General features: G+C 50.3%; 1 protein-coding gene across 3 annotated transcripts in view; it reads left to right on the top strand.

Moving 5' to 3' along the window:
- Nucleotides 1–2,104: 2,104 nt before the first annotated feature.
- Nucleotides 2,105–26,594, top strand: part of LMTK2 (lemur tyrosine kinase 2) — a 59,845-nt gene continuing 35,355 nt past the window's right edge. Inside the window, exons 1-4 of one of the 3 annotated variants that reach the window (XM_037057823.1) lie at nucleotides 2,105–2,504; nucleotides 19,900–20,024; nucleotides 23,399–23,543; nucleotides 24,299–24,372. In XM_037057823.1, coding sequence (XP_036913718.1) covers nucleotides 2,426–2,504; nucleotides 19,900–20,024; nucleotides 23,399–23,543; nucleotides 24,299–24,372 — 423 coding nt within the window. In that variant the 5' untranslated portion in view covers nucleotides 2,105–2,425. Of the gene's footprint in view, nucleotides 2,511–19,899; nucleotides 20,025–23,398; nucleotides 23,544–24,298; nucleotides 24,373–26,594 lie in introns of all 3 variants that reach the window. The other 2 variants (XM_037057822.1, XM_037057821.1) reach the window with 2 other exon arrangements.

Below are 26,594 nucleotides of genomic sequence, written 5' to 3'. Positions count from 1 at the left end.
AGCCATGTGGCTTTTGTTTGATTGGCAGAGAACTAGGGAAGTCTGACTTTCAGTCTGCGCGGTCTCCTTATTCGCCCGAGGGCGAAGCAAAGCAACGCAACCACGAAAAGGATTCACGTCAGCGAGGGGCCGCATCGAGGCGCCAGGGAGGGTACCCCACCGCCGAAGCCGCTGCGAGCAGAACAGACGGCGCTCTGGGAGGAGAAGCGTCTCCATCGGCGGCGCTGTCTGCCAGTTTCCATGGTGTCAAGAAACACTCATGTCGCGGCTTATTTCAAGCTACAGAAGTGACAGCACCGCAGTTGGTGTCGGGAAGAGCTGTGTGGCCCCCAGTATCTAACGCGGTGCTTCCCACCACAGATGCAAATGCCCTGAACGCATGGAGAACAGCCACACGCCGCACAAGACCTCGCAGCGCCCGCAGTTCTGGATTTCATCACCAGTTTGTGCCAAAGGCTGTGTTCTGATTCCTGCGTGAAACTAGACGAAGCGCACAGGTGTCCCCTGGTTTTGTAAGTTCTGAGAGTCTTGGAGAGAGGCACAGGGCAGAGGTGTGAGTGGTGAGCTGGGTGGTGCGGTGAAGGTTGCCATTAGACACCTCTGGGGAATGTGCACCTTGACCCCTGCTCTGTGAAGTGGGAGAGCAAGTTAAAACAAAACAAAACAAATCAGAACAAAACAATTGTTGGGCTTGCTCAAGTAACCACGAAACCTGCTTTGGGACTGTGATCTGACGTGTTCTTCTTGGGGTGTTCTTTAATTAGGGTGAGCAGCCAACAAACGGGGTGGGGGGGCCCTCCCGGTCCATGGCCAGAGTGTTCCCTGGCTTCCTCCGACTCTGCATCTGGGCTTCCTGACAGGTGTTGAAGCACAACGGGGCGATTGTGTCTCTTTCCCAGACCTTTGCCTCCCTTCCCGTCCCCACAGAGAGATCAGCAGATAGCCACCCGTGGCAGCTTTCACTCAGCACTTCACATTCCAGCCATGGTTTTTCTTAGACGTTTGTGGGCTTGCCTGGATCATTCACCAAACATTCCCTGGGCATATAGCCTGTGTGTTCGGTGCTGGGTCAGCACCACCGAGAGCTGGCGGCCTCTAGGACGGGCATTTGAGGAGTTTGGAGAACTGGGGAGGTTTTCCTGCTGCCAGCTGGTAGCGCCCCATCTGATACGATTCAAATCAATTCTTCTCACGCACAAACTGGGCTCCCGTGGGTTTTCCAGAGAAGCCTAACATTTTCTCAACCTCCAGGCCTCTCATCAGAACGCTGCTTCTGCCTGCAAAGGGCTTTCTCTGCCCTTTCCCCCTGTTGGTTGGGCCTTGTCTCTCAGTGGGGAGAGGGAGGCCCCCAGGAGCTGCTCCTCTCTGGCACCCGGGGCCAGGACCAGACACCCCTCTTTCAGAGGAGTACTGGGAGCCAGGCCCAGAGTAGCCCCGGGGGAACCCCAGCTGACGTGGGCACAGTTCTTGTCCTCAGGGAGCTGACAGTCACCGGAACCATGAAATACGGTGTCCGGGACCAGCAGTCTGTCCGGGGCGGGGCCAGGGCACGAAGGGATGTTAGTCATTCCTCCTGGGCTTGGGGAGCAGCCTCCTTAGGTGACGTCATCCTTCAGGTGTGTCCTGACGCAAGGGAGGGTGCCAGGTGGCCAGGCCAGGACAGGAAGGGCACTCCTGGCAAAGGGAAGGGCTTGAGCTCAGGAGCTGAGTCAGTGGGTGTGAGGGAAGGGATTATAATCTCGATGGATTGAAATAAAACACCCAAAGTTCCTGGTGGCTGAAAGGATGTGTCGGTCAGCCTAAGGAGGGGAGCCTAAAATGGTAAAAAAAAGTCAGAGGACAAAACATGTTTTAAAATACTGAAAAAAATTCAGGGTGGATTCTGGATGTTTTTTATTGTCTTCTTTATACTTCCCTGAATTTTTAAAATTTACAATAATTGCCGGTATTACCTACTGCCCACGCACTTCTCGGTCTGCAGGGGGCGCACACGCAGACACCCTCCCTCCGCCAGGTTAATGGGCGGAGCCTCCCGGGCCTGCGGAACCGACGATTGGCTAGATGGGCTGTCCATCACGGCCTCCCGCCCCCGCTCTACGTCACATGACGCAGCCCATCATGGCGGCGGGAGCGCGGCTTCCCTGGCCCGCGGTTCCGCAGGGCTGCTGCCGTTGCTGCTGTTGAGAGGCGGCGGCGGCGGCGGCGGCGGCGCAGGCGGCGCGGACGGGCGGGAAGGATGGTGTTTCCACGGCCCGAGCGGCGGGTGCGGACCAGGAGCCGGGCTGAGGTTTGGCCGGAGCGACGCGCGCTCAGGAGCAGCCGGCGCGGGTGCCGCTGAGGCAGCGTCGGGAGGCAGGAGCGACTGACAGACGGACTGACGGAAGGCGACCCCGAGAGCCGGCCCCGGGGCGGTGCCGTGGGCGAGATGCCGGGGCCCCCGGCGTTGCTGCTGTTGCTGGTCCTGGCCGCGGGCAGTGCCGGGGCCACGCCACTTCCGCGAACAGGTGCAGGTGAGCGGGCCCCCGGTGCGGACGGGGCTGCGGGGACCCGGCCGCCGGACCGCCGTGACCGCGGCGGAGGCAGCGGGCGGGGTCGGGCCTCGGCGCCGGGGAATCGGAGGGCCTGCGGGGCGCGGGGCGCGGGGCCCGGGGAAGCGAGCGACTAGGGAGGTCTCTGCCGCAGGGGCGGGCTGCCTCTCCGGGGCCGAGGCGGGGGCGAGGCGATGCGGTCGGGCCGGGAGGGCGGCGAGCGGGGTGGCGGCGAGCGACCCCTCCCGGGGCGGACTGAGGTGCTGGCCCCAGACCTGTTGCCTGAAGGTCCTCAGCCCACGTCCCTCCCTGGCAGTTCTGCTTCCCTGCCCAGATGGCACCTGCCCCGGGTGAGCCCCTCACATCTTCCAAGAACCGTTTCTTCGCCCTCCTCGTCCTGAAACGCCGAGGGCTGGCGAGCTCTGCGGAGTTCTCCTCGGTCTCTGCAACTTGTCCTGAAGTTACGAATTGATGGTAGACGCCGTGCTGTTCATTCGGGTTGAATCTCTGGGGACGAGTAGGAAACGACTCTATAAATATTCCTATTTTAGGAAGTCGGTGGTTAGAGAGCAGCGGCCTTTGAATGACTATTGACAAAATGGCCCAAGGGGACTGACATTTCTATTTTAGCTAAGTCAGTGTGATTTTCTTTCATTCTTCCCAATTTATCGGTATCGTTTTCATTTGCAATCTATTTTCCTAGATAAAAACAGCAACCCCTGAAAGCACGCCAAGTTGGGTCATTTCTTTTTTAAAGGAAAGAAATCGAGGCTAATTTGTTGTTAACCATTTACTGCTTATCTTGGAAATGAAAAGATTGCGATTTTATATATTCATAGAATTTTCGAGTTGCAATCGACTGTAAAGAGAATTTAGTCCAGTTTCTTTATTTTTCACTGGAAGACACTGAGGCTGGGGTGGGGTTCAACGGACCTACCCAAGGTGACAGGGCTGAATTGTAGGCAGAGTCATAACTAAATCCAGGTCTGAGATCCCCTAGTTGTGTGATTCAAGTCTTGTGACTGTTTGGGAACACTCTGGAAGTCAAGGGTTATTTAGAACGATGTTAATTGGGTACAGAATGTGGAAGCTGCTGTCTCCAGAAAAGGCATATTTTTCAACCATATCTACAGTGGAAGCTGTTTGTAGTTATTTCCAGAGCTACACACCAGGTCATGTCATTGAGCGCCCTTTAGTTGAGGACTACTTATCATTGTGCCATATACTCTGTTGCTAAGTTCCTGGCATTGCCCCGGGGTCAAATATTTGTAAGGTGAATTCTGTTTTCTGATCTCATAGATAAGAAGAGTGTTATTAGAAGGGTATAGGCGGCCCAGGTAAGAGTCACAGAAAGTATCTGGGAAGTTCCAAAGGACTGTATTGGAAAGGTGGTGGTGGTGGTGATGTTGAAAGTTACTGATGGCGAAATTGTGAAAATTAGCCCTGGAGTGGGATAGTGGATTACAAGTAGAAGGGATTCAAGAAGTTTCCAGATGACTTTGCATTCAATCGAATATTTATGTATTTTGGAAAAGCCTCTCTGTGGGAACCTGCAGAGGTGTGTGCTTTCCTGCTAACTCTGTAGCGTGCTTTTCCTTTTGCTCTGTCCTGTTGCGCACAGCGAGGTGAAGGTGATGAGACCCGAGTTTTCAGAGGGCCGGGAAACAATTGGGAACATTAACCCACAAAGAGGAATATCAAATCTTGAAATAAGTAAAGCATAAGTAAATATTTGGTGATTTATAGCAGCTTTTTGCATATTTTCCCTTCATATCCTGTTGCTTGGAAAGTGTATAGTTAGACAAGTGACTTGTGAATGACAGGTAAATAGAGTTAAATTCTGTGGAAAAGATGCACAATTGCACATAGATTTGGGGGTTTGTGTTTAGAAGAGATTGTTAATCCTGGTAGCAGAGGTAGGTTCTAGATGAAGGAAAATAAGGAAAACTTGAGCAGAACCTGGTAAGTGAGCTCCCTGGTGAAGAAGGAGGAGCCCCTGTGAACATACAGGGAAGGTAGAAGAGCAGGTACAAGTTCAGGCCTCTAATGATCTGGCGGCGGATCCTCCATGGGAAGGAAGTGCTGGCCGATGCCAAATTAGGATAGAGCATCGCACAGGGTCTTTTTGGCCTCCTTGGCCCTATTCTTGCTACTTAGAGTGCAAACTGGTTAACAGTGCTTCGGAGAAAGGATGGCTTCTCGAAAGCAGGTTGGAAAAACGTATTTGGATTTTTATCCGCTGCCAGCCCATTTGCATGGGGAAAGAGATGAGGCAGTTTACCAAAATTTATGATTTAAATTGAAATTCATTTATCCAAGGGTGGCGGTTGTTTTTTATTTCCATCCAATATCATTTCCAGGTTTAGAAGTTGAAACAAGTATTCACCCATTTAATCATAATAAAACTTTGTAAACATGTGGATTGCCTTTGCCCATTGGAGGCAAGAAGGCATTTCTTGGTTGAACTTTGTTTTGGGCCTCTCTCTGGGAGTCCCCTCCCTGGGTGGGAGTCCCCTCTCCGGAACCCTCCTTTCCTGAGAGTCTGCTCCTCACGGGCCCTCGCTACGCAGACTGGGCGCTGGCTGACCCTCACCAGAAAGCTCACACAGAGGAATGGCCGCACTAAGGCTGCAGTTAAGACATGCGTTCCCGCAGGTCACAGTTGTCAGATGGTTCCTCTCTTAGAAAACGTGTCTGTGCCTCTTATTAGAAGCTCTGGATGCACATCTCGCAGGAAGATTTCGGCTGTGGGACGGCATCCCTCTCGGCCCGCAGTTTATCGGCGTCAGAAGCGGTTAGACGAGGAAACCCTGTCTGTTGTTCTGTGGCATATTAGGTCACGGAGGACAGAGGAAGCTTTCAGCAGTGCCAGATAAAGGGCCTCACGGAAGTCGGCGAGGCCGGTGGGACTCAGCTGCTGATTAAACAGCAGCTTGTGAAACCGGGCTCTTGTTTTAGGTTAAACAGAGACGTGTATCTTGAGATTTCTGAAGTAAAGGTGCTGTTTCCTAAAGCATGAATTTTTGTGTTTATGATAACAACTTCTGAAAAATAAGATGTATTTTCAATAAGCTGTCCACATAAATTATCTCAGGGTTTATTGCTCCAAGGCATGAGAATTGATTAGGTTGGGAATGTGGTGATGCCTTTCAGGGGGCGGTATCTGGGGGTTGACCGGGTCGGCTCCTTGGCACAGTGGTGGGAAGTCTGTCTAGCAGTTCTGTCGCTGATGGGCATCGAAGTTACCAAATTCCTTCAGTTCCGCTAATGTCAATACACTGTTTATGGAGCTCTCAAAATTTGGAGTCTTTGGGCCCTCTGTGTCCCCCGTGGGCTGTGTCGCCTAGATAACAGCTGTGCATGTGATAAAAAAAGACTCTGCAGGGAAAGAAGGGACGGCCAGGGTTCCGAAGTGGTTAAGTGCGTCTTCAGAGAGTCCTTGCAGATGCAGCATAAAAGGGGCCCAGTTTTCCAGTGCAGTGGAGAGCAGAAGCCATGAGCCAGTCACAGAAGAGCAGGTCCTGGAGCCAGAACTTGGACTTTGGAGTTCGTCTGGGTGTGAGCCTCCTGTCCGGCCTCAGTAGCCTGAAGACGTCTTGACCTCTCCAGGCCTCTTGGACTCAGTCACTAACACAGGCTCGTGACAGTGTTCACCTGAGGGGGGTTGGGCAGGTGGGGCAGAGTTGCGGTGGTGAGACGCGTCTGCTGTTTGCTGGGCACTCAGCCACGTGGGTCTCCTCATCGCCTCCCTCCGATGTGTCCTTTTGAGGGGTTATCGTAGGATCGACTAGTGGAGGGTGGTACAGCCTCTAAGAAGAAACTCAAAGAAGAATGTCTAGAACTTGCTGGTTTTAAACAGTCTTTGTTACTCAGAATAATTTGCTGTTTGATGGGTGAAGACCAGACCCTTTAAATCTTAAGTACGATAGGTAGGCTGGTATTGTTACTTATTGAAATTCATAATGTTGGGGAATTACACTAGAAATTTTTAACATGATCTGGATTAGTCTGCTTTTATATAATAAACCTCCTTTTAAGCATCAAGATGACTAACACTCTTGCATGTGAACAATTGCTGGTTTTAACTAAAAGGAACCCAGAGCAGTCTGAGGTTAGTGGATCCCAAGCAAAATGTGTACCCACATAAAGCGTCCGTGAAGGCAGCCAGTCACCCCGGCCCAGCACAGGGCGGTGGCTTGCCTTTGAAAATGGCATTTGGAGAGATGGCTGTGCTGTCTCTTCCCCCTCTTTAAAATCGTGTATTTTTGCATTCTTCTAGCTGTGCTTTATTCTTTTTGAAATGTGTATTCAGACGTGAGGGAAGGAGTATTATAGAAAGGAGAAGCTGGACAGGCATTCCTGGTCTCAGACAGACTGCTCCAGCTGGGCTTGTTTTTAGATTTGATCCTCGGTCTTTTTGCAGATCCTCATGGGAAGACGCTGTTGTAGGAGTCGGCGGAGGAAATGCGCTTGATACCCGTGTGTCGGAGCAAAATACCGGACTGAAGTGTTTTTAAGTTGGATAAGTTGGAGCAAGTGACTAATTTGGAACCATGCCCTGGCATTAGTTATTTGCCACAAAGAACAGGCATATCAGAAAAATAACCTCACTGTTTCAAAAAAGGTTGTTGTTTGTTTGTATTTTTTTGTTTGTTTTGTTTTTGTTTTTTGCTAAGATTAGCACAGAACAAAGATTCCAGATTTCATTCAACTTTGCTGGGATTCAGGTGGGGAAAGAGAACTGTTGGTGCCGAGTCTTGCAGGTGCCCGAGAGTCCTGTGCGGCCTCCGTTCCCCTAGTCAGCCCTTCATTCTTGCCCAGTCCTTAGGGACCCCGACCCTGAGGGACCCCTAGGGTGTTTGCTTGTGGGACAGGGTGTTCCATGGGTGCAGGATGGAGATGCTGGAACTTAACTCTTTATTTTCATTTCATCTCTTTACAATTTTGGCTTATATGACTTTTTGAGATGTAGAACATATTGTTACACTGACACATTCTTATAGTTTGTAAATAAATAAACTTATATGAAATGGAAGGAACGTAAAGAAAATTTGCTGATGGGCGAGCTCTGTGGTCACAGACTTTGGATTCGTTGTGCCAGTCTGCAGTTTGCACCTAGCGAATGCCGTTGTCTGGTTCCCAGGCCCGTGCTCAGTCCACTGAGCTACACCAGCCAGGGCGCAAATGCTGTTTAGGTTCCGCCTCTTCACCCAGGTTGCAAGGAGTGCGTCCTGTATCCCCAGTGTTTCCCATGTTTGCACGCTCTCCCACGGTGTGTAGGTGATCAGTACGAGTTTGTGGGTGAAGGTGGTCAGCATGATACGGGAGAGCTGAGCCCACCAGACCGGCACTCGGATGTCTGTGTGTGTTTTGAGAGGAGAGCACGTAGCTTAGAACCTCTGGTTTTCCGTGAACCTTGCTTTTCATCCAGCCACAGTGCATTGCCTGGAATGAGGCCATTTGTACTTTTTTTTTAGATTTACCAAAAAGTTGCAAAGGCAGTACAAAGAGTGCCTGTGTATGCTTCACCCAGATTTCCCTATCGCTAACATGTTACAGCTGTGCAGTACATTGGTCTCGAGTGGGAGCCATCACTAGCACATTGTTACTAACTGAAGTCCATCCTTTATGCAGTTTTGTAGTGTTTCCCTAAGTCCTGGGTCTGCTCCAGGCCACCCGTTACATTTAACTGTCCTTTCCCCCTAGGCTCCTCCAGTCTGCACTTTGTTTTCAGAAATGCTACTCAGGTAGTTACAGCACACCACTGCTGGTGACTGGCTCTTTTCCTGGTGCTTAGGGGCTGTGTGTCCTGGGGCGGAGCTCCGTGCAGGTAAAGCGCTGTTCTCATCGTGTCACCGCGTCACATCCTGGGGTCCAGGGGTCCTGGGGTCCTGGGGTCCTGGGTGTGTGCTTTCAACACTCTGTCTGAGCTTTCGCTGACTGAAGAGGGCACCTTCAGTCCCATCACCATTTCCAGCCCCTGCAATCATCCGCACTTCATTCTGAAGCCCAAGAGCCTTCCCTCACCTGATGGCCTGGCTGAGGTGCTGCTGGCGGGCGTTCTCCACTGTAAAGTTACCATTTTCTGCCTGCACCACGGTGCGCGTGGGCGCAGCCTATGCTTCCGCGGTTGTTCCCCAGGTGAGTTACATGCTCCACCCCCCTGAGGGAGAACCAGCTGTACATATGTATTACTTGGAAGTCTTCTTTAGGGGAGATTTAACAGTCCCCCCCATTACTTCTTTATTTGATTACAATGTCAGTATGGACAGGTGGATATTGATAATGCACTTTGGGTTATAATCCAGTGCCATGTGTTTTATTTTGCTGCTCAGATGGTACCAGCATTGGCCATCAGGAGCTCTTTCAGTTGGCCCCTGTGTCCTGTTCCCCGCCCCGCCCCCCGGAAACACTGCGTACTTTCTGATAACTGCCAGAAGCTACAGGCTCATCTACGTTCCGCTCCAGCCTTAGGACCAGCCACTTCTCCGGGCTGTTCCTTGTTTGGAGAATGGTACTAGAAACCGAGATCTGGGCACTGGGGTCTCTCACTGCTCTTGGGACACTCACAATGGGCTTTAAATCCTCTGCTTCCTGTATCTAATCCTAGGTGTTGGGGAAAAGAGAGCGAGGGAGAGATTTGGGAGGGATAAGCGGCCTCTTTGAGACAGGTGACTCGGAAGGGTCCTGCCCATGTTTTCTGTCTGTCACTGGGCCACCTCGTGTTGAGCACCTGCCGTAAACACTCTGCACCCCATGCTTGTGGTACAATGGTGTGGGCAGGAAGCTTGTGTTTTGGAGATGTGGGCATTTGTTTGAAAGGTCTATTTGCTTGACTCTCTCCAAGAGCAGCCTAATCTCTAAAAATATGAGGCAAACCTCTTACATTTAAGAATTGAGTTATTTGGGGGGGGTCTGTTGGCTTTCAGAATTGTTGAGAGGGGTTGTGGGCATCTCCTCACATTGGTGGAGGTTCGGATCACATGTCTGATGGCCAGGCTCTTGAAGACCATGGGCGGTAGGCTTGTTTTGATCTGTTTACAGAGCTTTTCTCTTTTCTTATGGAAAATTTCAAAGGAAATTACAGAATGAACTGTCAAAGTACTCATCGCCCAGCATCAGTAGTTTTTGATTGATAGTTAATCTTGTTCACCTGGACCCTCGTACTGGCTCAGACTCCATTGTATTGATGTAGATCCCCGCTGTGGTGTCAGTTCAGCAGAAAATGTTTCAAGAAAAAGTAAAGATGTTTTTATAAAATAGGATCACTTCGTCAAGATCGCCTAGGGATTTGTAGGAGTGCCAGTTTTTGAGCCCCAAGTAAACCGACTGAATCGTAGTTCTGGAGGTTGGCATGGGAACTTGCATTTGCTGTGCTTTTCTGGTGATTTCTCTGTCCCACAACACAAGTATTTACTACTAGAGATGAAATAATATCAGTTATTTAATATAAATCTGTTGGCCCGCGCAATTAGTGAGTTTCAAGGAAGGAAGAACTATTTACAATAGAAAAAAATCTAAATTAGCATCGACACCTAAAATCTGAGGCGGTCACTGCTCCTGACCTCGGTGTGGGAACATTGTTCCGGAGAGTCTTCCTGGGAGGGGCTCCTGCTCCGGACCACAAAGGAATTTGAAAACTCCAGGGCAGAGCGCCCCACAGCTCAGGGTACCTTTGGTGTCCTTAACATCAGCCCCTTCTCTGGAAGTCAGTATACATAATAACCTCTTTATGTTTTATAAATATCCTGTATAAATACTCAGTAAAAACTGTGAACCGGCAGCCTGACAGTCAGATGCAGCACTGTGAGCTGAGAACCTTGTGTGCGGACGTGCCAGGCCCGGCCTCCGGCCTCTGCCCTCTGCCGCCCAGCCTGGCAAGGCCTCCGTGCTGGGGCAGGTGCCGCCCAGTGCCACTGCTGATCCTCGCGTGAGCCCTGGCTCTGGGCCGATACAGTAGCTTGCAGGGTTGGTTTTTTCCAGTACAATTTCGTGATAACAACTCGGTTTTTAGAAAGTCTTTTTTTTTTCAAACTAGCTGATTTTGGAATAGCCTAGGATTTGTAGCCTATTTTATATTTTTCAACAGGTGCTTTTTAAAAAAGGTAGTAGATACAGTAGATACATTTTGATTTTTTCTGGTGATATATAAAATACTCTAGTAATTAGCTAAAGAAGAAAGTACACTATCTTTGAAATGCTGTGTTCTAATGATTGTATAATCAGTTGGGTTTAAGAACCTCATAGGCTCTCATGTGAGCACAGACAATTCAGCGCTTTCTTTCTGGCAACACGTGTGCCCTGAACAGGAGAAAAGAGTTTAGTTACAAGCGTCTGTGGTGGAGAACTTTGAGAGAAGTTGCTCTTATCCCAAAGTGAAACCACTGTAATTTAATTTTTAAAATCTTTTTCTTTCTCCTGTTTCTTCTCCACATTCAAATACCTATTATGTCGTCATTCTTCCTCTTCCTTGTCCTCTTCCTGTAGCGAACAGGAGACTTGAGCTTGACATGATATAATTGCAAACCTCAGTTATAGGAAGTAAACCTCTACCTCTAAGGTGTCGTGGACTTAGAAGATAGAGGAGGATGAGTTTGCGATCATTTTGCACATTTAAAGTATCTATTTAACCAAATAGTAATTGTGAAATTTTGTAGTTTCAGCTTTTTATTGCAAAACAGGAATGTTGTGATCTGCTGGTTACCTCTCAGATAAGCCTCTAAGTTTATGTATTATTCACATTGCAGATTCTTCCTCTGAACCTTCAGTAAATTCAACCTGTGTTCCTTTCAGAAGGGAAAAAATTCCTCTTTCTGATTTTCCCTGGCAGAGGGCTCTAGAATGGTTCTGTATGTCAGTAGCAACTGTTTCTTTCCAAGGATCCAGCCTGCCGGTTACAACCCAGAGCCCCACTTGACTCTGACTTTAGACTGTTATTAAAATGCAACACCCGGGCACTGATTGCTAGTGAGACACTGAAAAATAACAAACTTACCAAAATAGTCCTCTGGGAACACTCTACCCATGGCTTGCTGCTGGGGTGCAGCCCAGAAATCTGTAATTTAACTTTTTCTTTAAGGAAAAGCGAACTTGAACAAAAGATCAGGTTGCCAGTATTAACCACATAGGCCCTTGGTAGACTCATGACATTTTGGAATTACAAATCCTGGTAGATAGAACTTGAGAGCTGACGTGCCTGTTTACAGGTGAAGGAGCCGAGGCCCAGAGAAATTAAGCAGCAGATTCAGTCCCATACTGCCAGGCAGAGGCAAACTAATTGTAGAGTTAGGCGCTGTCTGCCCTGGCCACCAAGTTCACTGCCTCGCGCTGTTGGCAATACTCTTACCGTGTGATGTGTGTGCATAGACTAATTCCAATCATTTCTCCTCTGGATGTTCATTTCTGCTTAGTATCTGAAAGTGCTGAGATGAGATTTACTCTCCTAGCCTTTGACTCTATTGTTCAGAAATTGTGTTGTCTGAAGGTGTGTTGTGAATCCAGTTCTGCCCCTGATCTGCCTGTACGCTCGTGCAGGTTTCCGTGGGAAGTTGTATGGAAAGAAAAGGGCCCTTTCCCGCAGACAGCAGTGGTGCCCTGCCGTGGCCAGTGTCGGGGAGGAAGCCGGGGAAGCTGGCCCCGAGGTCTGCTGCCTCGGGGACGGTGCTGCCTGTCCTGGGCCTGGCGTCCCGGACTGCAGGGGGATGTGGTTCAGACATGCTGCGAATGGCTGAGCGGGGAGGGGGGCGGGGGGGTCCCTCCATGCCCTAACCGTGCCGTCGACACTGTGAAGACCCCTGTTCACAAAGCACTGCCCTGCCGTCGTTTTCTCGGGCGTGGGGCACTGCAGCCTGACGGACGCTGTCCCAGCCTGTCTGCGGCCACACCGGGCCTCCTTGGGGGAGCTCTTCTCTGCCACCTTCTGCCCCGGCCAGTGTTTTTGAAGTTGGACTGGAATGAATGTTTGACCGCAGATTTCGGTGGCAAAGGCTGAGAGAAGCGGCAGCTCAGGGTGGTCTCTTTTGTTGGTTTTCGGTCAGTGCTCAGATTACATAGCCTTTCCGCAGGTTGGGTGGGCTGACCTTGAGAGTAATTTCTGAACAGGGGCACCGATTAGCACACAGTGTGGTTCGCTGTTCCAGGCTGTGGAGACTCTGGGGTCCTTGTGGAACCCCTGGTTCCTCACCTCCCCCATCGGTGCACTGTTTACTGTTCCGCGTGGTTGGGTGTGTTTGGTGCTGTGCTTCATTTTCTCTTCCTGGTAGTAGATCTCATCAGGGAGAGTCTAGGTTATTTCATGTGGACGTATTGTGACATCGCGAGGCGAGGGGAACATTTAGTGACTGAAGATTCTTGGTATGGGAAACCTTTATAATAGGCGGGTCTTTAGTTCTGAGGTGTCAAACAGGAATGCGTGCTCTGTGGTGATTGTCTGGTTTCTTTCCCCCAAGTAGGGTGGCAAAGATTCATTTCACTCGGTCTCTGGGACGCAGAGCTACTTGTAAGGACGTTTGAAAGGGACGGCGGACTTACTGGTCCCACGCTTGAAAAAAGACAAAACCCCAGACAGTGCATTTTAGAGGTGGGTTTGACGCCCAGAACTATTCGGAAGACTGTGGGTCCTTGGCGTCCCTGAGTTCCACCAGGGTTCCTTTGTCAGATGGGTGCAGTGGCCACTGGTTTTCATTGCTAAGTAGGCACATAAATTTCTCCTGTGCATTTCCTGAGGCAAGAGGCTGGAGAAAAGGGAAAGCAGGAGACGTTCACACGCTTCTGACTGGCTTTGGCAGTGGTACAGCCCAATCCCATTCCCAGACCACTGGACCTGGGCAGGTGAGGAGAAGGCAGCCCTGGTGCCGTCAAGGAAGGTTCCCCGCCAAGGGCGGGGTGGTGCGGTGGTGGCAGTGTTCCTGAATTACAGTGTTACGGGTGGAGTTGAGTCCCCTGCAGCACCCCTCCGCCCACCTGGGAAGGTGGTGTGTTTGGAGATGAGGCGGAAAGAAGTGCATGTGTTAAGAGGATGCCACGAGCTCCTCAGTCGCTGACCTAGTATGACTTGGGCCTCGGGAGAAGAGGCGATGTGGGCACTCAGAAACATCAGGGATGCTCACACCTGAGGAAAGCCACGTGAAGACGCAGCGAGAGGATGGCCACCTGCAAGCCAGAGAGGTCTCGGAAGGAACCAGCCTGCCAACACCTTGGCTTTGAACTTCCACCCTCCAGAACTGGGAGAAAACAGATTTCTGATCTTGATTTCTCCCAGAGTGCGGGATGGCATTATGGCAGCCCGAGCAGACTGGTGTCCAGACTGCCCCAGACTCAGAGTCACGTCTTAGAAAGCATCTGCTAAAATCCCTTTCTCACCAGCGTTGCAGCGGCGGCCCAGGGACTTGGCCGGCCGGCAGTGGAGCCCCGTCTCCCCGTCCCGCGTGTCCTGGGGCTCCCACAGAGCAGAGGGCACCTTTGGGTTCTTGCTCTGCCAGCATGGAGCAGAGCTACGCCTGCAGCTCCCGGTGACGTGAGACGACGTGGAGAACGTGGGGCGTGTAAATAAGCCATCGTCACGGGGGAACATAAGTGGGGGGAAATCCCCAGTTTAAAAGAACTTTTATTTTTTGAAGGAAACGACCTACTAGTTACAGTGCTAAACGTGGATTGCAAGCAGAACAGGTAAATAGAGACAGTTCGTGGGAGTTCCCGAGACACGGGGAACCGCGATAAACTGTTAGTAGTGGGAAGGGGCAGAGCCACCCGTGTGTGTGGTGTGCATTAGGGTGTGGGTAGCACTAGTGGGAGGAAATCTTTGCCAGGTAACAGAAAAAGTCATCGAAGGACTGCTGCTGTTATAATACTGTTTGACTCTTAAAACGTGAGTTTCTTCTGTTAACCAGGAGAATAATTATGAATTTCTTTCCCCCTTCCTTGCTGGAGCTCCTTAGTTGGCGTCCCTCACTTTTTTCTTATTTCCTCCCACATGTCCCCCCCCCCCCGCCCCCCGCCCCACTTCTGACTGAAGGCCAGATTCCATGCTGGGCCCTGGGAGTCACTGGTGAGAACACGGGCCTGGTCCTGACCCTGTTTAGCTCACAGTCTAGAGGGGAAGACATACGGGCACTCAAAACACTAGTGTGGCCCTGGCTGGTGTGGCTTAGTGGATTCAGCGCCTGAATGGTTTGCAATCCACCGGACTGCAAACCAAAGGGTTGCCGGTTCCATTCCCAGTCAGGGTACATGCCTGGGTTGTGGGCCAGGTCCCTAGTGAGGGGCCTGCAAGGGGCAACCACAAATTGATGTTTCTCTCCCCTTCTTTCTCCCTCCCTTCCCCTCTCTCTAAAAAATAAATAAAATCTTAAAAAACAAAAAACACTAGTGTGATAAACTCCATGATGGGGAAGTGCAGGGGGCATTGGGGGTCCAAAGGCAGGGACTCCACCCTGTGGGACCAGTTTTCAAGTTGAGATCTGAACGGTGAGGATGAACTGGTGGATGAACTGGAGTGCCAATGGGAGAGTTTCCTGATAGGAAATACATATTTGGTCTTTGTCCCCCTTTCCCTGCACTGAGCTCCTAAAAAACCCTTGGAATTTCCTGAGTGACGGGGGTGATGGGGGTGATGGGGGTGATGGAAGCATCTCTTGTCATTGGTAACAAGCCCTTGTCAACCGTACCTGAGTTTATGCTACTGAAGCGACTCTGGGTGGGATCCAGAGAGCTTCAGCATGAGGCTGGTGGCCAGAGGGGCCAGCGTGTGCCTGGAGGGTTCAAGCTCTCAGTCCCACCCTCATGGCATGGACCACTGGGTAACCAGACGGTAAATATGAGGCCATTTCTCTTTATGAAAGTATGTCAGCTAGTAACTGAAGGTGGATGACAAAATTGGAATATCAGCATTTTGCAATTTCTTTTTTTAAAGATTGTATTTATTTATTTTTAGAGAGAGGGGAAGGGGAGGAGAAAGAGAAAGAAATATTGATGTGTGAGAGAAGTATCGATCAGTTGCCTCTTGCATGCCCCCAGCAGGGGACTGGCATGCAACCCAGGCATGTGCCCTGACCGGGAATCGAGCCAGCGACGTTTTGCTTTACAGGACGATGCCCAACCAACTGAGCCGTACCTGTCAGGGCGAATTTTTCAATTTCTAATAGATTGAGCATTGATTATCATTTTTTAAAACCTATGGGCCTTTACAATCTTTTATTTAACCCAAAAATGTATTCATAGGTAGCTTTATTTATTTATTTATTTATTTTTAAAAGGTTTTATTTCTTTATCTTTAGAGGGGGAGGGAAGGAGAGAGGGAGAGAAGTATCAATGTATGGTTGCCTCTTGTGAGTCCCCTGCTGGGAACTGGCCTGCAACCCAGGCATGTGCCCTGATTGGGAATCGAACTGTGATCTGGTGATTAGAAGGCCCGAGCTCAGTCCACTGAGCTACACCAGCCAGGGCCATAGGTAACTCTTTAGTTAATTACATATGTGTTCAGGTTGTAATGGAAGTTCTGGGCAGGGATTTTTAATGGTTGAATTAATAATCAAGTAGTAGTCCTGACTCACTTGGAGTCATTGCTGAGAAATTGCATGTGCCGAGTTGTGTGTCTGTAAAACAGATAGCAGGCACCTACCTCTTGGAGCTTCTCGGGGTTTATGCTTATTAAATCAGGTGCTAGATATCTATTAAAGTGGCTGTGGAACTGTGAAGTGGCAGCCCACAGAATGGGTTTTAGAGATGCCCAGGGTGTTTTGCTCAGTGTCCTGGGGAAGCAGGCAGAGTGTCCAGACCCGTGGTCACCCTTGTTCCCAGTCTGCACTGGGTGAGCGTCCCGCATGTCAGGAGACGCACCTGTTGTGATTGGAGTTCGTCTTTAGTAGACGATTGGTTGGGTTTATGCGTTTCTGAATGTCATAGACGGAGAATGTTGAAGGAAAACTGTCTTGCTTCATGGTTTCCTAACAGTTGTAACCAGGGACCTTGCAGGGGCTGGGTGTATAGTTTGACCACCGAGGGATGGGGGTTTTAGCTGCATTTTGTCGTGGCTGGAATGTAACTTCCTCTCCGTGGCTTATGCGGACCCACCTTAACTTCCAGCCTGTGCTAGGTTGGCTCTAGTTCTTCATTTTTGAAGTTTTTCCTTCCTTATTGTATAGAGTTTTTTAAAGCATAATACTTTGGCCTAATCAAAAAAATACAGTAAATAAAATAGTTTTTAAAAGTGGTAAAACTCAAAGTGTCTGCTGACAGCCACCTACTGAGACGCTTTTCAGGCAGTCATTTGTACAGGGCTTTGGGCGGACCGGTGGGCGCTGAGGTCGGGCAGACCTGCTGTCCCCCGAGGGGCGCAGGCCCGTGGGGGCTTCACGGGGGTAGGCACGTAGGCAGAGCAGAGCAGTGGGAGGCAGGGCAGAGCCCGGCATAACCTGTTACCCGTGAGGCGGGCTTGCCCCTCACGCCTGCCTAACCGCTCACAGAGGCCAGTGGGCCTCGTGAGTTGGGATCGGGCTGCCGGCAGGCGGTTCTGGTCACACTCTACGGAGAAGGGATGGTGCGCGAGGGTTAAAGTTGCAGAAGAAAAGAGAGGGAAAATAAGTTAATGTTTGCTGTGTGGAGTTGGCAGGAGAGCCCCAGAAGTGTGGACGGTCTTCATGAACAATGACAGACTTCAGGTCTTACTTAGGTTAGGCTGTTTTTAAGTGTTAAAAGTTAACCTCGTGGAGGCAAAACAATGTGGTATCCTGGGCAGCGCGGGGATGTGTACTCAGTGCCCCCAGACCTGCAGTCCGGCCCTGCCACTCTCCCCCTTTGTGTCCTCGGGCATATCAGTGTCCTCATCTGTGGCAAGGAGCTGGTCGAGTTCCCTCAGAGGTGTTGTGACGATCGAATGAGATCATACCGTGGTTGGTCGAATCTCGGATACACTTGACTGTGACACGCCCTTGTTTCTGTGCCCTTGAAGAGAAGAGCCTGTGCTAGTGAAACCAGCTTTTCAGGGTGCGCTGCCTCTGAATCCAGGGGTGTTAAAATGAGGTGGGCAAACTGCATTTTAAAAATAAATGAAATACAGTGGGTATGAATGTGCTTTGCTGTGATAAGCCTCCGGAGTCGTATTTAATTCTCACAGTGTGAGTCAGGGGAGGAAAAGCGAAGTTATAGCAAAAACGCCAGTGCGGACGCACAGGCCGAGCGGGATGAGAGGACGGGGCCATGAGGAGCAGGAGAAGGGGTCTCTCTGGGCCTCCTCCCCTCACAGAACTCGGCCCCCAGGCCTCGCCCGGGTCAGTGTGGGAGTGCGTGGGCACAGTGTCTGCAGTGAAGGCGTTCTGTCTGTCTGTGTGCGTACACTTCCCTCCAGCCTGGGTTTGGGGAGGAATCACCAAGTCATTTGTGTTCAATGTGTGGATCTCCCTGTTTTGGGTCTTTGGTCTAGAACTTGCAGGTGCTCCACAGCCCTGGGTTACTATAATGTGTCGCCCGTGAGCAGCGGTGCGTGGTTCAGCGTGGCTTTCACAAATAGACCTTTGCTATCAAAAGGGACCGTAGTCCTGTTTGCAGTTGACTTTAGGTGGCTCTGCTCTTCACGGGAGTCATTTAGTGGTCAAGGATTGTTGTGCTGGCATAGGAGTTGGCGTTGGTTTTTCTTTTCTTCAGGTGCTACAGTTTCACCGAAGACACCGTGGCATCGTTCGCTACCAGTCTCCGTGCCTTCCCCTCCGTGCATTTGAGCACATCGTTAGCTATAGCTGAGGATTTTAAGGAAAAGTTTATTTTCGAACTTCCTGTGGTAATCATTTCACAATATTTGCCTGTATCAAACCATCACCTCATGTGCCTTCAACTGACATCATGATACATGTCAGTTATATCTCAATAACACTGGGCGGAAATGTTTACTTCTTAGTAAAACACCAGTAGGCGAGGCTTAACAGCTTGCTCTAGAGAAGATGCTCACCGTAGCCCTGGTTGGAGAAGCTGCTTTCCAGAGAGCCCCCTGTCGGAAGTGGGGTTCGCAACAGCCTGTGTGCTCTAGGGAGGGCCGTGCACTTCACTACAGAGGCTCAAGCAATGAAATATTTCAGGCTTTCTGGCTCACGGGCACTGTTGCGTGTTATTTCATTTTGTTTTATTTTGAAACAGTCCTTTAAAGATGTACAAAGTCATTCGGAGCTGCCCCCTGCCGCTGCCATGCAGGAAGAGGTCACAGGCAGGGCTTGCAGAGTCTGCTCTAGTGAAGGACTCCTGATTGTGACCGAGGCCCCTCGGAGGAGCGGCCGGTCCCACAGTCAGAGTCGGGAAGCAGAGGAGCCTGGGTCACCTGGAGGGCCAGCAGGAAGTGCGGGAGGAAAAGGGGCGGGTGGGGCGTGTCCTAAAGGCCGGGCGTCAACTGGACAGAGCCCCAGGGCCAAAGCTGGAACAGTTTGAGTGATGAAGTAATGTAATACTGGGTTGTAACCCCAAGAATGTAAAGTATCTGTGAGTCCGTAACTGTAAGTGAGGGAGGAGGAACAAATCTTAGTTCTAGTGGAGTCACAAATAATGAGGGAAGGAGGAATGGGGTTCAACATTTGCCTGCAGGTCTGTCATGCCCCTCAGGAAGCCCCCTGGGAGTGTACCCTGGGCCTCGGGACCCACTTCTAAGGGGTACCCTGGACCTCGGGCCCTCCAGAGTGTGAAGGGAGAAGGGGTCGCCTCCCAGTGGTGAGCCCTGGCAGGAGCCCTCTGACTGAGGGGTCACGGTTCACACTCCACCCACCCCGCCCCCAGGAATAAGTCGTGCCAACACCGTCGCCCTGATGTGGTGGGAGGAGAGGGCCATTCGTTCTGTGCTGTTCTAGGTCTTCTGGCACATCTGCAGCCCCCGCCCAGTCACGAGGCAACCCAAACTGAAGACACTTTCCACACAGACGGAGAAACATCGGGGATGGGAGATGAGTGAGGGGACGTGATGATTAAATGCAGTGTCCGTGGCTGGGGTTGAGTCTGGAAACACAAAAGAACATTAGTGGGAAGAACATTAATGATGAAATCCGAATAAAGTCTGAAGTTCAGTTAGGGGTGGTCTGCCGACACTGCTGTGGTCCGAGCTCTGAGAGTAAGCCTTGGAGACTTGAGGGTCAGCGTTGGTGGGAGCACGTGGTGGGGTGGGGACTCTGGATCATCCCCGGGACTATTCTGTGAGTCTGAGATTGCTTCAAAATAAGGTTTTTAAAAATTCTTCCTTCTTCTTCTGGATTGGCTATCAGCTTCCTCTTGAGCATTTATGCATTATTAAGCACTTACTAACTCTTGGTCCACTTACATTTGGAGGAAAAGACATCGATTCGTTTGCTGAGGCCGACTTCAGAGGGCGCACGTTGTTGAGATCTCTTGTTTCTCTTTGCAGGGGAGTCTCCCACGATAGAAGTTCCCTCGCCCTTCGTGGTCCTGTCCCTGTGCACTCTCCTCGCATCAATCGTGTTGGTTGCAAATTGCGTTTCCTGCTGTAAGGACCCAGAGATAGACTTTAAGGTGAGCACAGATGGTGGGAACACTTAAAATCAGCCTCTGGTACATTTATCTGCAGAAAGCTAGATTTCATTGCCCCTTGGGAGCAGGGGTTGGCGGACCTTTGCTGCAGGAGCCACGTAGGAAGTGCGTCCTGCCATTTTAGATGGTCCGTGCTGTGGGCCGTGCAGGGTCTCGTCACGGCTGCCCACCTCTCAGCTTGCCGTCGCGGTGCTGACGGCAGCCACAGACAGCACAGAAGCAGATGGTTGTGGCTGCACGCCAGTAAAACTTTATTTGCAAAAATAGGTGGCTTGGGTTTGGCCCACGAGCTGTAGTTGGCTCACCCTGCCTTGGAGCACCGTTGACGATGTAAAGGATTGAAAGGGGGGGATAAAGTATGATGATTGGATTCACTTGCTATAAGGCCTGTAAGGAAGAACAGGCTGGTTTTAACTTTTTTCCAAAACTCTGTATGCTGGTGAGTCTGTGGTGGTTCAGGTTATTGAGGCAAGGGATCCTCCCGTGTGTTTTGTGTGTGAGGAAAACACCTTTCAGTTTATTTAGAGCCCTACAGGCCCTACGGGGAGAAAGAACAACGCTGTCAATTGTAAATGCCGGCGGGTCAGGGTGTGCATAATACAGTAGCCGTGGACCAGCGGGATCTGCTGGAAACGAGCTGGAATGTACTGTCCTGCCTTAGAACGTGCTCCATGGCTGCTGCCATGTACGGGGCCCAGTGAGCACTTGTGAGAAGGGAGTGCAGGCGTGCAGAGAAATGGTCCTTTATGTGAAGGCCTACCGGCTGTGCTGGGGGTCGTCCCAGGCATCCTGAGGGTTACTGGGTCAAACTGGGGGAGAGAGAAAGCTGTCTTCCAGTGAAAACCTTCTTTTTAGTGGATAGGTGAACCTTGTTTCTAGAACCTCACCCCTGTTTCCATCCTGTGTTCTCTTTACCTTGAGTGTGGTGGGGGCTCTGAGAGGGGAGGACAGTGGTGTCCTTTTGGCTCAGTGTTAGCGTAACACACACGGGACGCGGAGTGTTAGCGTAACACACACGGGACGCGGAGACCAGGAAGGCCAGAGAGAAAGACTCAGTCGCACGGTCCTGTTCTCTACAGGACTCGACCCCTTACTCATGGAGCTTCATTTACCACGTCAGCCCCTGGGCCCCGTAGAATCACAGCAGATAGCTCTGTGGGTCGTAATGTCTGCACCACAGAGGGGTGCAGGGGTGGGCAGTGAATCTGGGCCCCTTGACTGTCAGTCTTGCTGAGGGACTTTGGCCAGACACCTAACCATTTGGGGACAAAGTCTGGTCAGTGTTGGTGAAGCTGAAATCCAGTGTCTCTCTCAAGTGTCATGATGCCTCTGAATTTTTGCCTTTGGTCGTTGTAACTCCACTGAACCTCAGTATCCATGATGCAGATTCAGGGGGTGAGGATTTTTACCAGTTTTCCCCAGATGATGCCGGCGCAGGTGACCCAGGGGTCACGCCCATGGAGGGTCCTCTCGCCTCCACAGCTGTCTGGCAGAGAACGAGTGCAGATGGCTAACATCTGCAGTTTGTGTGTTTCCTTTAGATTTGGAAGTGTGCAGTTTTAGCCGTGAGTGGTCCCTTGGAAGTCCTCTCAGGGAGTAGGCAGAAGCTAGCCTGGTGGAGGAAGTGGCTTGCCCACGGACCTCCAGATAGCCACTGGAAGTGACCCAGTCTCCTCTCACACCTCCATTACAAACAGCATACCGTAGTCCCTCTTGGAGTCTTTGGAATCATCCACTGCCTAATGGTGTGCCACGTGGTGGCCGAAGTCCTGAGTGGCATTATTTCTGAGGCGGGAGTGATGGATAAAGCCTTTTCTGACGGGAGAGCCTTTAGGAATGTCCAGGGGCACGGGAGCCTCGCTCTTCTGTTTGAGGTGTCCTCGAAGCTTGAAGTCGCCACACCCAACTCATTCTGCTCCCTCTCCCTGTTCTAGTCAGCAGCAATGCCCTAATGCATTTGACCGCACATGTGACGTGTGTGAAATAATGTCTGCTCACATGTGTGTGAGAACATGTGTTACATCGAAGAGATCTACCCTTACAACTTCTAGTGTCTTCCATCGGCGGGGGCTGAGGGAGGTGGGAGGAAAGGAATATGAAGAAGAGGACATTCGGTACAGGAGTGGGGAGCAGTCTTGGTCAGGAGTCGTGACCTGTTCTCAGCTCCTGTTGTGGTCCTGGCGGGGTCGTGCTCGTTCATTACCCGAGCGAATGAATGACCTTGATCATCATGTCTCTGTTAATGCGGACACCGAGGTAGACCAGGCTCCTGCCATCTTTAGAAAATGGGTGTTCTGAGGAGGTTAATTGCACTTGTGTGCTACACTGTTTTCCACTTGAACCTTTGAGGTTCAGATCTGGGGTGATTTTCCACCTGGTATAGTAATTTTTAAACAAGATTTTATTTATTTATCTTTAGAGGGGATGGGAAGGGAAGGAGAGAGGGAGAGAAACATCAGTGTGGTTGCCTCTTGTGCGCCCCCTGCTGGGAACTGGCCTGCAACCCAGGCATCACCCTTTGCTTCACAGTCCCGCACCTGATCCACTGAGCCGCACCAGCCAGGGCTAGTGTAGTGATTATTCTACTCTTTTCAGAGAAGTAGGACTTGCTTAAAAATATTTTCTGAGTCTTTTAATTTTCTTGTTTTGATTAAAATCACAATGTAACCAGAAATGNGAAGGGAAGGAGAGAGGGAGAGAAACATCAGTGTGGTTGCCTCTCGTGCGCCCCCTGCTGGGAACTGGCCTGCAACCCGGCATCACCCTTTGCTTCACAGTCCCGCACCTGATCCACTGAGCCGCACCAGCCAGGGCTAGTGTAGTGATTATTCTACTCTTTTCAGAGAAGTAGGACTTGCTTAAAAATATTTTCTGAGTCTTTTAATTTTCTTGTTTTGATTAAAATCACAATGTAACCAGAAATGCATAAATAATTTTAAAATGAATTTGTTTTGATTTAATATGCAGAATGATCTGTGGAGGTGAATAATAATATTAAAAAGAAGAGCTTAGACTATAATTAATAACTTAAAAGTAAAATTTTGAACCTAGAAGAGTATTTTTATTTCAAATTCTGTGGTCATAGAAAATTTTATGTTTAACTTCAAGCTGTCAGTTTAAAAAGTTACATAAAATGTGTGTAATTTATTTTCAGATCTTTATTCTGCTATTTGGGGTTGGAGAACACAATTACATATGCTTTTACTTAAAATAAGTATGACTCGAGGAAGAAATTATGGTCGTGTGTTCCAAATGAGTGAATAAGTGCTCACATCTTAAATGTTAGTCAGTGCTTTTTTAGGATTTGCTCTCAAACTGATCTGTATTAGATACACATCGCTCTTCTCTTATTTTAGGAATTTGAAGATAATTTTGACGACGAGGTAGATTTCACACCACCGGCAGAAGACACCCCCTCTGTCCAGTCCCCCGCAGAAGTGTTCACACTTTCAGTGCCGAGTGTCTCACTGCCGGCGCCGTCCCAGTTCCAGCCTTCTGCAGGTCGGACCCGTCACGGTTTCCTGAGCCATTTCTGAGAAGCGGGCCTGGGATCCTTGCTGCCAGTCAGGAAATAATTGGACTCACTGTCTCCTCTGGGGGCTTATTTCTCTTCCCTTCGCTCCTTGCTGAGGCTGAACAGTCAGACCCATTGCATTCTTGCAAGAGCTGAGTCCTTTCCTTTTGGACTCTGGATACGTTGTAAGAATACGCTGGCGTCCTCAGTCCATTCCGATGGAGCTCTCGGACAGAGCTCCTGCCTCCGTTTTAGTAGGCCGGCTTCTCTCCTCGTCCTCTGCACTGGGTGTCTTGCTGAGTAGACGCGGCTGTCCTCTGGTGTGTCCTGTGTTCAGGAGGAAGGGTGTATTTGGATTCGTTAACCAGATGGGCTTTTCATTGTATGATAGGGAGGGACAGTCCCAGGGGTTCCCCACTCCACCACAAAACAGGACTGCATGAAGGTCAGTGGGATGGTGACTGGAGGTCACAGTAGAGTAGTGGGACCAGGAGAAACCAGCGCAAGTTATTAAAGAATCAGGGTGGGGTAGTCGTCCAGAATTACTGTCAGTTTGAAAGCTCGGAGCCATTTTGGCATTGTTGGTTTGAAACAGATGTTTTATGTATTTATTTCTCCCTTTATTAGCACAAGCATTACGTTTGTGTTAGTACTTGTATTTTATAGGTTGTATAATTAATATTTAATTTATTTCAGTGAAATATTTATGCTTAGTTTTAACATTTTTTTCTTTTTCCTACAGAAGGTTTGAAGTCTCAAGTTGCTCGCCACAGTCTAAACTATATACAGGAAATTGGAAATGGCTGGTTTGGAAAGGTGAAGTGTTGTTCATTTTTTCCCCCCTTGTGTTTACACTGTTTAGAATTTAAAGCTAATTAAGAATTGTATTGTGCGATGCTCCACGTTCTCTGTAGACATGATAGTCCCCACTGAATTTCCCCATTGCCCTCTGAAGCCTCATGGGGATGTGAGCTTCAGCATTCCTGGGTGGTAAGTTGTTCCAAGGAAGTCTTTTATTTATGTATCAGAGACTTCTCTAGTTATTGGCATAGGAATAGTCCAAGGAGCCCTGGGGGGTGTGGCTCAGTGGACTGAGCGCTGGCCTGCAAACCAAAGGGTCACCGGCTCGATTCCCAGTGGGAGCACCTGCCTGGGTTGTGGGCCAGGCCCCCAGCATGGGCTGTGCGAGAGGCAGCCACACACTTTTGTTTCTCTCCCCTTTCTCCCTCCTTTCTCTCTCTAAAAAATAAATAAATAAGTAAATAGATAAATAAAACCTTTAAAAAAAAGAACAGTATAAAGGGAAAAGACACTGTCACTTTAGAAGCGTTTTATCCTTCTCAAATTAAATTGTTTTTCCCTTCTCTTTGGCTGTGAGATTTTGTAATTGTAGACAGAAAGTGTTATTATAATGGGGAGCATTGCAAAGCATTGTTCGGTTTCTCATAGCCTATCCAGTGACCTGTGGTAAAAGCACTTTGTTTATGGTTTTCCAGGAGTGTTCGGAAGGAATCATTTCATTCTAACAGCAGTTTCAGTGACATAGCAGTCATCCTCTGTGAAAGGGCCCTAGCTGAGCGGTGGTCGCATCGTGGGCGGGGCGGTCACTGCAGGAAGACGCATTTGCTCCATAGTCGGCCAGCTTGTTTCTTGTCCCCCCACTCGTAGTTGTCTGTCAGGCCTGTGTCTTTCATGTCATCCAGACTTCGGTAGTTACTGAAGCTTCTAGGCCATTTAGCAAAACCTTGCTGCATCTCACATTGCTCTTGGTGCTGGGGTACGATATGTGGGAAGATGGGTAAAGTCCTGGCCCGGGGAGCACTGGGAATGGAGCAGCGAACCAAACAGAAGCCTTGCCTTGACGAAGCTGAAGCTGGTGGTGTGTTGGGGTGACGACGGTCAGCAGTAGTAGTTGGTGGCTGAGGGGGTTCGAGAGCCAGTGATGTGAAATAGGTGTGCATTGAGAACCTGACTCATACGCAGAATGAGATGGGGAAGTGTTCCAGGCTTGAGAGAGGAGGGGCAGAATCCGGCTCACCTTGGGAAAGGGTCACTCTGGCAGTCAGTTGGAGAGGGCCAAGGGGGCCGCGGGGGAGCGGTTAGGAGGCCCCTGCAGCCGCACAGGCAGAGAGCAGCAGGCTGGAGCCTGGATGGGCGGCAGCCTGGAGTGCGGGGAGTGGGGCGACCCACACAGATTCTCAGATGAGAGTATGTAGGGTTTGGGATGGACCAGCTATGGAGTCCAGAAACAGAGGGGAGTCAGGGGTGACCACTCTTGGCCTGATTGACAGGCAGGATGTAGTTGTCGATTTGCAGTGGCAGAGACTGGGGGGGAGCAGGTGTGGGGGGGGGTCAGGAGCTCACCTGCGACGTGCGGGGTGTGAGAGGGCTCTTAGACGTTCAGGTGGGGGTGACAAGTAGGCAGCTGGACATGCGTTACAATCCGCAGTTGAAGAGAGACACGGATTTGGGAGAACCCAGATATGGATGGTATTTAAAGGTATGAGCCTAGATGAAATCACGGAGAATGTGGACATAGAGACGGGGTGGCGGGGGCACGAGGGCTGAGCCCCGGGGCTCTGCATCACGGAGAGGGAAAACCCGAGAAGCATCAGCCCACGAGCAGGAGAAGATGCAGCCGGTGGAGAGGAGTTCCAGGAAGGCGAAGCAGAGTGATGCTGCCAGTGAGATGAGGACTGGGGGAGTAGGGTCCCAGCAGCATGGGGTCCGTGACATCCTCGCATGGAGGGGAGAAGGTGGAGCCGGCACGTTTGAAAGAGAGTAGAGAAATGGAGCTATTTGGGACCAACCAAGATGGTAGAAAAACAGTGTTAATGTGTTCAGAGGACGAGTTATGCACTTGTTGGATTAGGCTGTCGAAGTAAGTGGGCTGGAAATGAGAGGCCTGGGAGAGAGGGAGTTAAATCTCACCCTCTGGGATGTAGTGTCATTATGGCGTAGGTCTAGACCCATGGGAGTGTTGGCTGAGATGGGTTCACAGAAAGAGGTTGTCAGAAGTGAGGTTGAAGAACTGAGAG

The sequence above is a fragment of the Sturnira hondurensis genome, unplaced genomic scaffold, assembly GCF_014824575.4.
Source record: "Sturnira hondurensis isolate 20B ecotype Veracruz unplaced genomic scaffold, ASM1482457v3 Scaffold0009733, whole genome shotgun sequence".
NCBI classification, from domain to species: domain Eukaryota; kingdom Metazoa; phylum Chordata; class Mammalia; order Chiroptera; family Phyllostomidae; genus Sturnira; species Sturnira hondurensis.
This window is presented reverse-complemented; position numbering and strand designations above follow the sequence as displayed.